The sequence below is a fragment of the Caenorhabditis remanei genome, chromosome V (assembly GCF_010183535.1).
Source record: "Caenorhabditis remanei strain PX506 chromosome V, whole genome shotgun sequence".
Taxonomy (NCBI): Eukaryota; Metazoa; Nematoda; class Chromadorea; order Rhabditida; family Rhabditidae; genus Caenorhabditis; species Caenorhabditis remanei.
This window is the reverse complement of record NC_071332.1, coordinates 9,269,401-9,286,026: the sequence shown is the minus strand read 5'-3', so window position 1 is coordinate 9,286,026 and position 16,626 is coordinate 9,269,401. Positions and strand designations below refer to the sequence as shown.

At 35.8% G+C, this 16,626-nt stretch overlaps 6 protein-coding genes across 6 annotated transcripts; 1 reads left to right on the top strand and 5 right to left on the bottom strand.

Moving 5' to 3' along the window:
- Positions 1 to 468: 468 nt before the first annotated feature.
- Positions 469 to 2,181, bottom strand: GCK72_018459 (uncharacterized protein; the record flags this gene model as incomplete). Its single annotated transcript, XM_003114116.2, has 4 exons — positions 469 to 826; positions 1,062 to 1,382; positions 1,431 to 1,859; positions 2,057 to 2,181. The coding sequence occupies 4 exons, from the start codon at positions 2,179 to 2,181 to the stop codon at positions 469 to 471; spliced, it is 1,233 nt and encodes a 410-aa protein (XP_003114164.2).
- Positions 2,182 to 3,464: 1,283 nt separating this feature from the next.
- Positions 3,465 to 5,693, bottom strand: GCK72_018458 (uncharacterized protein; the record flags this gene model as incomplete). Its single annotated transcript, XM_053732565.1, has 4 exons — positions 3,465 to 3,828; positions 3,881 to 4,003; positions 5,091 to 5,519; positions 5,572 to 5,693. The coding sequence occupies 4 exons, from the start codon at positions 5,691 to 5,693 to the stop codon at positions 3,465 to 3,467; spliced, it is 1,038 nt and encodes a 345-aa protein (XP_053581478.1).
- Positions 5,694 to 6,442: 749 nt separating this feature from the next.
- GCK72_018457 (uncharacterized protein) lies at positions 6,443 to 8,269 on the bottom strand (the record flags this gene model as incomplete). The annotated part of the gene is made up of 6 exons (XM_003113906.2): positions 6,443 to 6,800; positions 6,896 to 7,213; positions 7,263 to 7,543; positions 7,591 to 7,757; positions 7,807 to 7,853; positions 8,172 to 8,269. The coding sequence occupies 6 exons, from the start codon at positions 8,267 to 8,269 to the stop codon at positions 6,443 to 6,445; spliced, it is 1,269 nt and encodes a 422-aa protein (XP_003113954.2).
- A 529-nt stretch (positions 8,270 to 8,798) lies between these two features.
- Positions 8,799 to 9,715, bottom strand: GCK72_018456 (uncharacterized protein; the record flags this gene model as incomplete). Its single annotated transcript, XM_053732564.1, has 3 exons — positions 8,799 to 9,048; positions 9,203 to 9,520; positions 9,573 to 9,715. The coding sequence occupies 3 exons, from the start codon at positions 9,713 to 9,715 to the stop codon at positions 8,799 to 8,801; spliced, it is 711 nt and encodes a 236-aa protein (XP_053581477.1).
- A 984-nt stretch (positions 9,716 to 10,699) lies between these two features.
- Positions 10,700 to 12,332, bottom strand: GCK72_018455 (uncharacterized protein; the record flags this gene model as incomplete). Its single annotated transcript, XM_003114215.2, has 5 exons — positions 10,700 to 11,057; positions 11,338 to 11,655; positions 11,756 to 12,036; positions 12,083 to 12,252; positions 12,302 to 12,332. The coding sequence occupies 5 exons, from the start codon at positions 12,330 to 12,332 to the stop codon at positions 10,700 to 10,702; spliced, it is 1,158 nt and encodes a 385-aa protein (XP_003114263.2).
- A 1,176-nt stretch (positions 12,333 to 13,508) lies between these two features.
- GCK72_018454 (uncharacterized protein) lies at positions 13,509 to 15,377 on the top strand (the record flags this gene model as incomplete). The annotated part of the gene is made up of 7 exons (XM_003114494.2): positions 13,509 to 13,724; positions 13,774 to 13,933; positions 13,977 to 14,066; positions 14,111 to 14,376; positions 14,420 to 14,652; positions 14,700 to 14,842; positions 14,887 to 15,377. The coding sequence occupies 7 exons, from the start codon at positions 13,509 to 13,511 to the stop codon at positions 15,375 to 15,377; spliced, it is 1,599 nt and encodes a 532-aa protein (XP_003114542.2).
- Positions 15,378 to 16,626: the final 1,249 nt, after the last annotated feature.

Sequence of the window (16,626 nt, the reverse complement as noted above, 5' to 3'; positions counted from 1 at the left end):
CTATTTTCGTTTCGTAGCCAACTAAAAGTCGGTCCTAATCACAACTTTGAAATTTAGTTTCGGAGATATTGGACAAATGCATTATCCAACTTGTTTCGATTCCATACATTTGAAACACCTCACATGTCAGTCCCAGATTGATTCGGGATTGCCGACTTATTACAAATTTGGTGTTGTTAAAAAGACAAAATTTACTGAAATTCGAAGAAAAATTGAAAAAATTATGGTTTCAGGCAAAAAGCCAATTAGGTAGGCTATCATATTGTTTTTCCAACCAAATGGGATTTTGTTGATGGAATAGCTGATGAAAAAAGTACTAAAGGTGAAAAAAAATTACAATTTCTTTATTCACAAACAACAAGCTTTTTTACAACTGAGATCAAGAATGAAATGATAAATATGACAATCGAGCACAAGAATGTCAATGAATCCATTTGATTTACAGAAAGACAATAATACAATTCTATTTTATATTTGAATTCCTTGATTTACCAGTATTTTTCTGACTAAGGCTAAAAGACTTCCAAGATTTGGGAAGATGAACATAGCGAAGTTCATAGAGGCCGGATAAATGGGAATTCCTCGGAGAACTCGAATTTTCATATTATGCTTGAGAGATCTGTTTATCATTACTTGGTATCCTTTGAATACATCTGAATCCTGCGAACATTCGAACTCTTCACTGTCCATTAAGATTCTAGCAGTATCAGAAAGGTAGAATTGAACATTACTAGCTGGTCGGAGAGTGAAGAATGTGATAGCAATTACAGCGAACAGATTGAAGAGGAGAATGGCAAAAATGACAGATGGTAGAGAACTGCTGAATCTGAAAATGATGAAAATTGTTGAAAGTTGACGTTGAGTTGTTTTGGGTTTTAGGTTTATAAGCAGATAGAACACATGCCTTGCAATTACAAAAATAGAGACTGACAAAATATGTTATTGTTGTTTTTTATAGTTCAGGTTCCTGGTTTGTCGCCCACTTTATTTTGATAACGATTCAAGTTTTTCCTTTTTCTTTCCTTTTTTCAAAATCCAGAAACTATTTGTATTCGACTCACCCGCTAGCAATGAACACTGCATTTATACAACTGGTAAAACAAAACATCGGAGCAGTAATCGCGTAGCTTGAGAGTGATTCATTCGCTTTCTCCACTAGTCGAACGAGCTCAGCTTGACGATGACAGAATTCCAAGAGAATACTGGAATCATGAAGCCGTTTTTCTTGTTTTGCTTCTTCTAATTCCGTATTGAAATATTCGATTTCTCGACTCAAAGAAGCGTTAACAAGGAAGTAATAAATTAGACAAAGAGTAACAATGAAACAAGCAAGAAGAGTTATGAACGGCATTGTGATATACAGCGGAGCAATGACGATCTTACTGGAATCAGAGCAAATAAATTAGATGATCTGCACGAGAGTCACCTACCCCGAAATGATAACTTTCTGAGCAGCTGCACTGGCGATTGCATGAGATAAAATGGCAGCGAACCAGAATCCAGACCAGATGAATGCTTTTCTGTGAATGTTTGAGTAGTCGTCCACTAACGTATTCTCTTTTATGCGAAGAGATCTGACTTTGTTCAATCTTGTCAGATGAAGAGGAACAAATTCATTTTTTGTCCATCCGAAAAGACAAAAAGTGCAAACGATCGATTGTATTCCCATAAATGCAAACATATTCGATTCAGCCCATGTTAATGATAATGTTGGACCTTCTGCTTTGAATAACATTCCACATCGAAAGAAGATGACGACAATAACTGCTATAGCAACAACTCTAGTGATGATGGCTTTGATGCGGAGATGTGGATTATGTTGAGAGAGAGAAATAACAGAACAGTCAAGTCCGGTTACTCTGAAAATTAAAATAATTGGAAAATAGGAAGAAAAGAATTCATCAAACATTTCCCGCTAGTAAGATTATGGGGACCTTGATAAAGAGTTTCTAGCAATAGTATGTATTCAATGAGAAGTTTTTTCAATAAAATATAACAGAAGTAATTTTTATACTCGAAAACTTGAAGTAGATACTCAGCGCCTCTAACAACTTACTTTATGATTTTCCGGAATGGTCCCAATAGGAATTCTTCAGTCATTGGCATCTTGACTTCTGGCATTTCAATACGAGATGAATGAGACGTTTCCTGTTCCAACGTATCAATACTTGGGTTGATCATTCTAACAATGGCGACGATAAGGAAGAGCAAATGATGTATTCCTTCAGATGTTTGTTGTTTATATATAGGGATGAATGTTACCCCGCAACTACTTCCGTGACTCCTACTGACTGACACAAATCACACTTTTGAATTCAGAAAGGAGATGGGAGGGAGTGCTCAAGCCTTGATTAGCACTCTCAGTTCATTTCGAGGAGGCGATAAGGGAGAGAGAGAGGAAAGTGAAAGTTCAAAGAAGTATTTTGTTGATTTCTGAAAAAAAGAAGATCAATTAGTTCTAAGTAAACAATAGGAGAAAATGATCGTTGCAAAATATGAGTCATCTGTGATTTCTGTCTGGATCAATAGAAAGGAATGGTTGCAGAAAAGGCAAATACATCCGAAGGGAATTCAATTCAGAAATGAGTCATGTATGTTTTAAGTACTCGTGATTAATATTGAAGCTAACTTTTTTAACGAATGATGAATTTTTAATTTTTGATCGTTCCAAACGTAAGAAAAGCGACGTTTCGAGTTATCAATATTTATGTTTCATGATTTATGATATTGTGATATTGTGATATTGTGATATTGTGATATAGTGATATCATATGTCAAGATTAGCCGCCTAATTATGATGATATTGGTAACTAATAAACTGAAAATGTCATTGAAAAACTTTCTCGACACAAATTATCTACTAACATGAATTCAGTTTTTGACCAATGCTAACATAGCGAATTCGGGTTGTTAATCCCAGTTTTCCGCTCCAAATGATACTATTTCCTGTTTTATAAATAAATAGTTATCCCTCCAAATTACGTTTTTTAGTGAAATTTTATACTGTGATATTAAAATTGAAGTCAGCGTTTACTGAGGATTTTTTTAAGACTGGAAAATCTTGATACCTTACCATTCTGAAACATGGTCCTACGAGACTATCTACCATGATGACGCGATATTTTGAATACTCAAGTATTTTAAACAACTTGTGACCGCTTGACAACATTGATTGGCTTGAATCAATTTTTATGTTTTTTGTATGTAAATGTTAAATGACGTTTGTCATTTTGTTTCTCGTGAGTCAGCATATCAGCATAGAGACGTTGACCATGACTGATCTCACTAGCTGTCTCACATTTTTAAACGATCCTCTGTTTTAGCGATCCTCTGTTTTATATTTTTATCTTACTGTCTACCAAACTTCAAACTACCTTTACGTAGGTTCTCCCTGAACTTTAGTTTTTACACTCTTGTCTCACCCCGCACCTAAATTCAAACGACACTGATAAGCAATTTTTTAATCATTTATGCATTTCCAAACCATATGTATGAAGTGATTTCTTGACAAAAGATAATAAAGTTCCCAAACTTGGGATGAAAAACATTGCAATGTGAAATGTAGTTGGATATATTGGAATTCCACCAAGTACTCGTAATCTAGCAGTATGTCTCAGTGATCTATCAATCATAATATGGTAAGTGTTCATCACATCTGCATCTTTCGAATTCTCAAATTCTCGACTTTCCATCAAAATTCGAGAAGTGTCTTGAATATGAAACTGAACATTGCTAGCCGGACGAATACTAAAATATGTCATGAAAATAGTGGCGAAAATATTCAAAGTCATGATGACGCCGGAAATCAGAGGCAGTTCTTCTCGAAAGCTGTAAGATGTAATTGTTCGGAATTTTAGTTCCAACATTGATAGAGACTCACGAAAAGAAAATATAAATAGCATTAATACATGCATTGAACATTGAAATCGGTGTTGTGAAAGTGTATCCTCCTAGTGATTTGTTCGCAGATCGGACCAAATGAATAAGTTCCGCTTGACGGTTACTGTATTTTGCAATAAGGTCCGGATTATTCAATTGTTTCATTCTCCGAGCGTTTTCCAGTTCTGTATTGAAATACTCAATCTCTCGGTATAGTGAACAGTTGACTAGAAAATAGCAATTGAGAAAAATGGAGACATGGAAGCAGACCAATAGTGTGGCAAATGGCATCCCGTAGAATATGATTGGATAAATATGATCTCTAAAAACACGTTTACATCAAGTAATAGTTACGGTAACACTAGCACTTACCCACTCAAAATAACCTTCTCTCATTCCCAAATTTTTTTCATTCCCAAATTTTTTTCATCAATGATTGGTTGGCAAGAGGGAATCAAGTTAAAAAGAGAATAAATAGGAATCGTCAACATGGATGTGGAGGATATCTTTCAACATTTAAAAGAAAGTGGGTGTATCCGTGAGCTGGTAGCGGAGTTAAGAGAACAACGGGAATCCGACAGAAGAGCTGCTAGAAGAGCTGTTAGGAAAGAAAGGCAGGAGATCAAACGTCGTATTAGGTCACAGAAGAAAAAATGGGAGATGGTGCAAGAGGAGCTTCAAATTGCTAGGAAACGTAAGATGAGAAGTCAAAGAAAAACCAGGAAGTTATATAGAAGAAAGATGAAGAAAGCAAAAGATCGACATTGGCTAAAGTTTCGGGAATTGAAGTACAAGTTCGTGTTTTGTACTCGAGTAATAATGCGGCCGCCAATCTTGTGTGTTTCACCTGGTATCAATCGTGTAAGGTCCTTGCTTGTTACTTTCGAAACTTCTTTTAAAGCAAGAAACAAGAAAAGGAAATACAGTAAATGAAGGAAGTTCACGTTTTTAAGGATAACGGACACGGACATATTGAACTCTCAACTCTTAATTTTCACGTACCTTGCGTGCGTATTCAAAATAAATAAAATAAATAAATAAATCTCTCGGTATAGTGAACAGTTGACTAGAAAATAGCAATTGAGAAAAATGGAGACATGGAAGCAGACCAATAGTGTGGCAAATGGCATCCCGTAGAATATGATTGGATAAATATGATCTCTAAAAACACGTTTACATCAAGTAATAGTTACGGTAACACTAGCACTTACCCACTCAAAATAACCTTCTCTTCTATTGCACAATTCACTGCGTGTGCCATTGTAACCAGTGTCCATAATCCAGTCCAAACAAGGACTTTCAGATGGATACTACAGTAATTGTCTATTTTTTCATTATCCTTAACACGTAGTAATCTGAGAACTTCCAATTTCTCAAGATGATTCATCATGAAGTCATTCCTTGTCCAACTGAATATACAGTATGCACACTCGACGGACTGCACTCCCAAGAATGCGAACATTCCACTTTCAGCCCATTGGAAAGACATAGAATGTCCATGCAATTGAAAGAAAGTAAAACACCGAAGGACGATTATCGCCATAACAATAACAGCAAAGATCTGGGTTATCCATGCTCTGAATTTGAATCTGGAGTCAACTTTAGAAAGAGCAACAATCGAACAATCAAGTCCAGTGAATCTGAAAATCGAATGTTGAAACATTATTCTATCCATTTCTAATCAAAACGTACCTTATGAAAAAACTAAGGGGTCCAAGAAATTTATCATCAGTCAAAGGCTCTTTCACTTCAGGCACTTGAATACAAAATGATCCAGGTGAAACTTTCACGACTTCTGATTTCGAAGAGAACATTTCACAGAAAATAGAAATTATAAATGCTATATTTTTTGAGCTTTCTTTGTTGTTATACTAGATATTCTTCTAGTTCATATCCGCCCTGAAGCCAGCATAAGCACAAATCACACTTGATGTTAAAGTGGTGAGAAATAGCAGAGAAGGTTTGACAAAGATATCCATTGCAACCAGTACGATGCCTGTTGAAACCGGAAATTAATGTAAAAATTAGTTATTTATTTTATGAATATTCTTAAAATTGTTTCTCAAATTTCGACTGAGATGTTGTTTTCAAAGTAAAAAGAAATATGCGTTCAGAATGAAATTTAGAAAAATTGGTGAGCAATAAATATCAAAATAATGTAAACATCGAAACTTCTACAAACCCAAACCACGCATGTTCTCCAAATTTCTTTAAATTTCCATAGTTATCGCATATCCCTCTCCACCTCTCAACACCAATTCATTCCCCTCCACTAGACCAAAAAGCTCACGATTGACGACAAGTCACAGATTGTGTGCTCGTGAAGAAGCCGAACGTCAGTTCAACTATTAGATCATAGTCGTTTCTCAGAAATCAGAATGCAATTCTAGTCATAGTTCATAGCATCGTGAAATTATCGTCTGTCTCTGAATTCGAAATATTATTTTTGTTTCTCTTGTAATGATTGGATGAACAATCACTTAACAACTAACAAAGTACGCTTTATTCAGACAAATTTTATTGAATTCATGGCAACACATATTTAAAAATTGAGATCACATGTTCATACAACTCCTCCATTAGCTACAATAACTTTTTTGATAATTACAAGTAAAAACCCGAGATTAGGAACAACAAACATTGCAGCAGCAAGTACTGCTTTAGTTATTGGAAAAGCACCGACAACATGAATCTTTGTATCAACCTTCTGAACACGATCAATCATAATTCGGTAGGTTTGGTAGACAATTGGATCTTGACATCTTCCAATTTCATCGTTGTTTATCAGAATCTTGTTTGTAGTAGTGAGATGTTCTTGGAGAGCACATGTTGGGAAGAGCATAGTGAGGTTGTAAAACATAATGGCCGCGAGATTGAATCCAAGAATTCCAAAGTAGATAAGAGGAGTTGTTTCAATAAATCTGAAATTTCTTTGTTATTTCTCACTAATCAAAAAAGATTATATTCATATCACAAACTGTGTGAACCTAAACTTAGATTAGCCGTTCCTACTTACGTTGTTAAGTAGACACCGTTCACCAATCCATAAAATAAAAAAAGTGGGACCAAGCTTCCGAAAAACGACAAAGCGTGATTTGTGAATATAATGAGATTAAATATCTCGTATTGACGGATATCGAACTTTTCCAGTACTCCAGCAGTCGTCAGAATCCTTTCCTTCTTTGCTTTCTCCAGTTCTTCATTGAAATATGTGACTTCTCTGTTGAGTGCATCGAAAATCACAAAATAGTAAACCAGGCAAATTGTAGAAATAAACCAAATGTAAACACTGGATCCAACGAGTAGTGCACGGAGAATTATGTCAGCATCATCTCTGAAAAATACTATAATCTATCTATGTTTTTCATACTTCATGAGCTTACCCTCCGTGAAAGATTTTACCCTGAAAGAAATTGAAAAGGATCCAAGAAGTAGATGCCCCAAACCAAGGAATTGAAAGAATCAAAGCTAGAGCGTGCACCCTCTGATAATTATCCATGTTCTGATTTGGCTCCGAACGAAGAATTCGAATTTGTGCCAGTTTTTCCGAAAAGTGTTCAATGAATCGTGTTCGAGTCCAATTGAAAAGACAAATACCGCAAAACTGAGTAAAAATTGCAGGGAATCCGAAGAAGTTTGACTCTGCCCAAGCGAATGAGAGAGCCTGAAAACTCATAGCTCAATAGTTATAAGGAGTGAAGAAAAATTCACATTTCCTTTGGAAAGAATCATCAAAATTCCAACTCTCGCTGATAAAAGGATAATTATTAGAACCGCAATAAGACGTGGCAAACATCTTTTCGTTTTCATGGAACAGTCCAATAGTGTGAATTTCATCAAAAAATGGAACGGTCCAAGTAGTTCAGAAACTTTTTCATCTGCAAATTTATCTTCTGTGAAGTTTACACTTTACTACACAACTCTTACCAATCGAAGGTGTCAGAAGCGGTGGCATGACTGGAATCGACGTATACCTTCAAAATTATTTTTGTATTATTTACAACTGCTCAGAAAATTTCATCTTTGCCGCCACAAATCACAAAATAGTACGGAGCATGGAGAGACACAGACGTGGAGAATGACCAAATGTTTGTAAGTATCAAGGGGAAACCATAGCGTGAGAGGAGTGATATATTCTATGACTTATTAAGATTCTCTAGTAGATAATGAGGCAAATCGAAAATGTGCGCGTCTAATTTGAATCTAAGCTAAAATTGTGATCTTTAGTGCTGGGGCATGTGCAAAATAATTAATAAATGGTTTTTTGTAACCGCTAAAACACGTTCACTTACTTGATTATTTTGTTATAAGGACCAAGTAACATCTGTTCGGACAAACGCCTCTTGATCTCTGGAAACTCTGGAAACTCGGTGCGAGACGAACGGAGCATCTTCGGTTGGTCGATTTCGGTGTTTGGTGAGAATTATAGTGATGATAAGAAACAAAAAGGTAAGATGTTGATTATAGATACTGGGAAAAAACTGTTTGAAGGTTGTTATCGTTGCAATTTCTATCACAAATCAGAATTCAGACTGCTGAAAAGTAATCGATTTTTCCTGAAGTTTAATAATATAAGAGAAAAGTCTCGTTCAGAAAATGTAACAAAACAGTTTGGCGGTCCTACTTTTCTCTTGAAAACCTCTCGAAAAAAAGAACTGATAAAGTTGCAGTCAAGTCATCAAAAGGCACAAAATTGAGAAATTGAATTGCAGAAACTGTTGATAATGAAGTGCTGAATCGGCAGATGTGTTTATGAGTGGAATGCTCAACTCTTTTTGAACACAATTTTAGGAAACTTCCTTTTACATTTTTGTGTATGAAATAGGGTGAAAAAGAACCAATGCTTTATTAAAATAGTCAACAAGTGCATCAATCAATAACATAATTTACAAATTCTTATAACTCTGTCGAAGCCATTTTTAAACATGACCACCGTTGGCGATGAGAACTTTGTGGATTAGAACTAATATGAATCCCATATTCGGGAGAATGAACAATGCAGCAGCTACCACTCTCTTCGTTATCGGAAACGCAGAAATCACATAAATCTTGGTATCAATTTTCTGAAATCTGTCAACCATGATTCGGTAAGTTTGGTATATACATGGATCTTTTGAGCATCCGAACTCATCGTCATCGATCAAAATCTTCGTGGTATTGACAAATGTTCTTGAAGTGAAGAAGTTGGAGATAGAATACAGAGATTGTAGACGACAATGGAAGCAAGATTGAGCATGAGAATAACAAAGTAAAGTGGAGGAACGGAGTCTACGAATCTAAAAGTTCTTCTGTTTTTCAAATCGTTCTTTTATATTTAACTCACGCTGTTAGGTAAACTCCGTTCACAAGACCATAAAAAAGGAATAGAGGAACTAGTCCACCGAAAAATGAAACAGATTCATTTACAAACGAAATGAGATTCAGAATCTCATTCTGACGATGATCAAACTTTTCCAGAACTTCTATGTTTTGGAGGAACTTTTCTTCTTTGCTTTTCTGTAGTTCGACATTAAAATAAGTTATTTCTCTATTGAGTGCAGAGAAAATCAGAGAATAACAGGCGAGACAGATAGTAGAAATGAACCAAATGTATACATTGGAAACGATACGCAGTGCACATAAAATCAGTTCAGTTTCTTCTCTGAAAGTTTTCGATAATCGAAGAAAATAATTTTGAATGTGGTTTCACTCACCCTCCATAGAAAATCTTGTTATGAGTGAAGTTGAAAACAATCCAAGACATCATGGCTACCAACCAAAGAACTGATAGAATGATGGCCACAATATGAATGTTCCGATAGTTATCCAACTCGATATTTTTCTCAAGTCGTAACATTCGAAGTTTTTCCAACTTTTCAGAAAATGCTTATATGAAACAGTTTTTAGTCCAAACGAAGAGACAAATTCCACAAAATTTAGTGAATACTGCAGGGAGCCCGAAGAAATTTGATTCAGCCCAAGCAAATGAGAGAGCCTGAAAACATAACTTCAAAAAACGATATTCAAGCAAGGAACTCACGTCTCCTTTAGCACTCATCATCAAAAATCCCACTCTTGCTGTCAATAAAACTATCATTATACATGCGATAAATTGAGTTAAAAATCCAATTTTTCTAGATTTCGTCGAGCAATCAACTAATGAAAACTTTAGAAAAAATCGAAATGGACCAAGCAAATCAACATTCATTTCGCCTGAAAAAAACCAAGCTTTTTCAGATATTTTCAAGTTCAAAAGGATTAAAAAATTAACGAAAGGGTGAAAATTGTGAAACAAAAATCCCGTTTCACTCATTCACTTGTTCGCTTTTATATCCTCTCTACTTTTCTGAAAGTCTATGGTTACGGTCCACAGAATACAAAAAAAATTGAGAGACTTAGAAATACAAAAGGACCGAAAAGTTTAGAAATAAAACGGGAAGGTGACAGCGGTTAGTAAATTTTGTATGACTATTAACAAATGATGAGTCAGAGATGGAGGATTCCAATCAACATGAAAATATGTGAGATGTTTCCAGAAGAGTGCGATTTTTTCGTATTTTAGTTTTTTGTTGTGGTTTTTCCGTTTAGGATGTGAAAAAACTCGCACGAACCGGTTCTCCATAATGCAATTAAAAATAAACTGTTGATTTTCCAGAATGTAATTATCTTCATCTCACAGATGACCACTTACCGATCCAGAGTTTTGTGTTTTTGGAAGATATCTTCTTTAACAAGTTAACTGTAGTAATACAGTTGAAAAATACTGTGGAAAAACATTTATACAAAAATACAAAACTTGTCAGAACAATTACAAGGAGATTTAAAAGTGAGATCATTTAATTCAAACATGACCACCATTGGCAATGAGAACTTTTTTGGCCATGACTAACAGGAAACCCATATTTGGAACAATGAATAAAGCAGCAGCGAGTACACCTCTGACTATTGGAAAAGCGGCAATCACACAGATTCTTGTATCGACTTTCTGAAGTCTATCGACCATGACACGGTAGGTTTGATATACAATTGGATCCTTTGAGCATTCAAATTCATCATTGTTGATCAGAATTTTGGTTGTTGTTGTGAGTTGTTCTTGAAGTGCAACAGTTGGGAATAGGATACAGAGATTGTAGACGATAATTGCAGCAAAATTAAACATGAGAATCACGAAATAGAAGAGAGGAACCGAGTCCATGAATCTGAAAAATAATTTTTCGATTTAGATTTTCTCCATTACATAAAAGTGTTTGCAACTTTTTGCTCTCCTAGTTTTCAATTCAAACTTCATACACTTTAGTGAAAAAGCTTAGTAAGTTTGCAGTCTCTCTAACTTTTATTTGATGAAATAATTTTTTGGAAATCAAAAGTTTATCAACAAGTCACAGAATGTATGCTCGGGGGAAAAGAAGCCGAACATGAGCTCAGCTCTGAGCTCATGCTCTCTTCTTCCCAAGCACACAAAATATGTCTTTCACTTACGAAGTCAAGTAGACACCGTTCACCAATCCATAGAACAGGAACAGAGGAGCAAATGTGCCGAGACTGGAAAGTGATCCGTTCGCCAACAAGATCATTTCAAAAATCTCATTTTGTCGGAAGTCGAACTTCTCCAGTACACCAATGTTTTTGAGAATTTTATCTTCTTTCGCTTTCTCAAGTTCTTGATTGAAGTACTGGACTTCTCGGCTTACAGCACAGGTGACCAGCACATAATGAGCCAGGCAGATAGTTGAAATGTACCAAATGTAAAAGTTAGAAACAACAAGAAGCATACGGAAGATTATGTTGGTTTCATCTCTGAAAACAAACAGTAAAAACGAATGGAAATAAATACTGGCTTGCTTTTAAAGTCACCGTTAGTTTAACGAGTGCCTCAGAATTATCTTCAGTTACTTACCCTCCATAGAAAATCTTGTTATGAGTGAAGTTGAAAATAATCCAAGACATCATCGCTACCAACCAAGGAATTGAAAAAATCATAGCAAGAACTTGAACAAGACGGTAACTGTCCATTTTTGAATTGGACTCCACTCGCAGAGTACGAACTCTGACCAGTTTCTTTGAGAACTTCCGGACGAATCCATTTTTAGTCCATCCGAAAATACAGAGAGCACAGACGGCAGCAAATATTGCAGGGAAACCAAAAAAGTTAGATTCAGCCCATGGAAATGAGAGAGACTGGAAAGATGATTGTTTTCATTGAATATAGAAAGCTATCACTCACGTTTCCCTTTGTTTCCATCAGAAGACCAACTCTTGCAAAAAGAAGAACTATTATCACAGCTGCGAGTAATCGTGTAATCACTCCAAGACATTTTGATTTTGCAGAGCAGTCAAGTAAAGTAAATTTTACAAGAAATCTAAATGGACCAAGCAATTCAGATACTATGTCATCTGAAACTCAAAAAATGAATCGGTCAAAAGTTCTTATCATTAAAATTACCATCGAAGGAAGATACTGGGAGTCCAGACATTTTCAAATATATGTTGTCAATCTTTGAAATTCAAAAAACTTTTTCTCTTGAACACTTTATATATGTTCTCTCCTCTTCTCATAAGCCATGCCTAGCCAGCACAAATCATACTCGACGGGTGAGAGAACGACCAACAAAAGAGACGGAGAAAAGGAGGAGGACCGAAATGTTGCAGTGGAGACCAGGAAGAACAAGAACGAAGTGATGGCAGATACATTTTCTATGACTTTTCAAAAAGTAAAATGAGTCATTAATAATATAGACAGATAATAGGCATACGGTATACCTTGCACTTCATTGACTCTTTAAACAGAACACTTCGGAAAAGTTACGGTAGAGACGAAGTACTCAACTTGCTACTTTCAGAACTTTTTGACAAGCAGAAAACTTATTAATGTCTTCGCATTTTTCCCGTTTCATAAAGTTGCGGAAAAAGTTCAAAACATCCTTAAAGATTTTAAAAATAGCATATTCTAAAAGCTTTTTCATACAATTTTTTTCTTCTTTTTATTGAACAGAAACTAACAACATATATTAGTGAAAATTCATTCTTACTCCAGTCAGAATCATGGCGCTTAAGGCCGAAAAATGTTTTTACCCATGGCTGATTTCCGGAGCGTTATTAAAACTGCACCATGTATCCAATGCTTGGTTATTTTTCATTAAAAAAACCAGAGACTTCAAGAGAGACAAGAGAGACAAGGTTTCGTTAATCGCATGTGTAGAAGATCTGAATAGTCTCATTACCAGACGTTCACGCTCGGTTCCAGATGTCGTTGTATTAATCACTCAAATTCCTCGCTAGAAATCCATGGCCAAACAACATAATTTATTGAACTTCCCGAAATTCCCAGAGATTTTGTTCCGGTTGTGAGAAGCTTGAAAATCTCACTTCTCTTTCTATTGTGCTTTTCTGAAACTGATTTGTGAGCTCCCTGGACGTCTGTGCAGACTTCCTCGCGATTCGTCACTTTTTCGGTGCACATATTCTGTGTCTGAAATTCTGAGTCATGCCTAAATGACCAAGAAAACATAATAAACTCATCCTACTCATCACTAAGAATTTGATCTTTGGGTCGCCTATCTCTTGACCACTTTGACTGATAAGTCAACGTTTGATAAGACGTGTACTAATCATTCTACTCCTGCACAGATTCATTTCACTTCTCAATCATCATGCGTCTCTTCTATTTCTCCTTTCTTCTTATATTCCAATGTTCCAATGCATTCAAATACCTCATAATTTCTCCAATTTACAGTTACAGTCATGTAAAGTTTATGAGTAATATTGCTGATAAGTTAGCTGATCATGGACATGAGGTTGTAGTGTTCCAGCAACAGATACTCGACTCTTTGAGAGACAAAAAAGATATTAAGAATCCATCAATACAGGTTCGTTAGCTTTTTGAGTAAATTTCAAGTTTCTAAGTTTTATTTTCAGGTTATCAACTATGAAGCCGATGAAAATGGAAAAGAATTTTACCGAAACCGCCCAAAAAGTACAGTAAGAAAATACTGGACCACAAATCAAGCTGCAACTCCATCGGCTGCAGATCAATTTGCAGAGACTATGAGCAACGATTTAGAGCACATGTGTCTACGTGAGTCTTGATCATCTGAAAACAATATTTTGACTTATTTCAGAAGTTTTCCAAGACAAAGCTCTTCATGAAAAATTGAAGTCTGAGAAATTCGATGTGGTTATCGCTGAGCCGTTCGATCCTTGTGGGCTTTGTAAGTACATCTATCAGAGCTGAATCTGATGAAAACGTTTTCAGATCTAGCTGACTATCTGCAAATTCCATCAAAAATTGTAGCCATGGCATCATCCCGAATAGATCCTGTTCAGTGGGCAGTTGGTCAGCCAAGTGGGCTCAATTTTATTCCAGGACCTGGAAGTACATACGGAAAAGAATCAGGATTATGGGAACGAGTGAATAATGTTTGGATGTTCTTCATGAGAACAAGAATGTTCAGAACTGTGTATTGGAATCTTCTGGACACGATAAGAGAAAAATCTGGAACTGCCATCAGAGATATTGATGTAAGAATTTTTTAATTTTTTAAATACCCGAAGACTGTTGCAGGAAATAGTAGCAGACAGTGCATACTTGTTTTTCAACTCGAATCCCTATCTAGATTTTCCGTTTCCTTCGCTCACGAAATGCGTTCCAATCGGAGGTTTTTCTATGAATGTTTCCAGTTGGAAAACTGAAAAGTTGCCGGAAAGTTTGGATAAGTTGCTGGATGAAAGGGAGAAAACGGTGTATTTATCATTTGGATCAGTGATCAGATCAGCCGATATGCCAGAAGATTACAAGTGGGTTCTTGGGTAAAATTGAAGTTTCTATGTCTCATAGTTTATAGGAATGGCGTTATTGAAATGATGAAATCAATGCCAAACGTCACATTCATTTGGAAGTATGAAGATGAAGATGACATAGAAATCAGGAAAAATATTCCTAGCAACGTGCATCTCATGGCATGGCTTCCACAGCCTGCATTGTTAGGTACCTGGACAATAATTTATGTTATTCACTGCCATTTTTTCCAGCTGATTCCCGTCTTTCTCTGTTCGTAACTCACGGAGGGCTCGGAAGTGTAATGGAAGTTGCTTACTCTGGAATACCTGCGATAGTGATTCCTCTGTTTTTCGATCAACCAATGAATGGAGAAATGCTCAAAAGACACGGAGGAGCGGAAGTTTATTCGAAGTTCGACTTGAAGGATTCACAAAAATTATCGGGAGTTGTTCAAAAAATGCTGAACTCCGACTACTCAAGAAATGCGAAACGTCTTTCCAATCTTCTACAAAAACAGCCGATTGATCCTACTGATCGTCTTATCAAACATGCGGAATTCGCAGCTGAATTCAAGAGTCTTCCAGAGTTAGATCCATACTCGAGGCAACTGAATTTTGCTCAATACTTTTTCCTTGATATCACTGTTCTTGTTATAGTTTGTATTTTGATTATGCTTAGACTTCTAAAATTGACGATTCACTTTGTACGTTCCTCAATGCGTGTAAAATCGAAATACGAATAGTTTTATATAAAATAAAACTGAAAACAAGAACGTTTAACCGTTCAGGGCATGGGTAAACTTCTCAGATTTTTAAAAGTACCGATGTCATCCGTTGCTTTTTGAACCTTGATTCTCCCGTCTTTTTTCAACAAAACAGTTCAATTGAAGACCAGTATTTTAAAGGTGCCTGGCAGACAACAAGATGTTATGATTCATAAACTCACCGAAAAAACATTTGCACATGGTACGAAAGAGATTACGCTAATTTCTTCTGTTCCTCTCACTACAACTCATTTGTTTCAATTTAATCCTCATCACTTCTCTCTCTCCAGACATCAGGGTTGAGTTCAAAACTTCAAAGTGAACTGCAAACCAAAAAGTAAGTAGTAATGCACTTTTTGAGCGAGAACAATGCTCAAAAATCTGTCAATATTTGTTATTCTGGCAACAGAGGTCTTTTGATTTTACACAGTTTTCAGACGATTCACGTGATTTTTATTGAACGTTGCTCAGAAAGGAGTTCTCCAATCTAAGGTGTTCGCGAAAGCACTGTAGACGCAATAGCTCTCAAGACAAATGTGACACTGATTACTAACAATACAAATGATTTTTAAACAGAATAATAAAAATTTCTTGCTACATCAAACTGTTTAAAATAAAAAACTATGAGGGTTCAGCAAGCTGGATTCATGTATCACTTCATTCTTTCATCCCACATTTAAGTTCTCACTGAAATAAATATTGGTTCATCTTCCTTATATATATCCATTCTATTTGGTATTATTTCTCTCATCATTTTCATTCCAAACCTACACAAAAACTAGGAGAAGAAAAAACAAAAATGAAGAATTAGAATCTGCCGAAACCCTGATCTGAAAAATAAACATCATTTATTGATATTGTTGAATATGTACTAAGTTTTTCAAAGAACATGAGTATTTGCAATCGGAAAATTGAAATGAGCAGACAGTTAGCCCGTCGAGAGAATAAGAAGAAGAGGAACGAGATCAAAGTATGTTTTCGCGTGGGTTGTGAAGCATCTCTTGAGAAGTGAAAAGAGAGAGTTCACGTGGTTCAGTACCGGAAAAAAATGATGTCAGAACAATCAGAAAAACCATCGAAAAACTATGTAAAGTATGTCCATTGTGTTAAATAAACTAACAATCTTTACCAATGTTATTGCTTGTTTTCACCTACATTTGCACTCGGCTCCCCGGCGACTGTCTCGGAGTAACTATCCACAAAACAATCATGTTTTCCGAGACGTAAT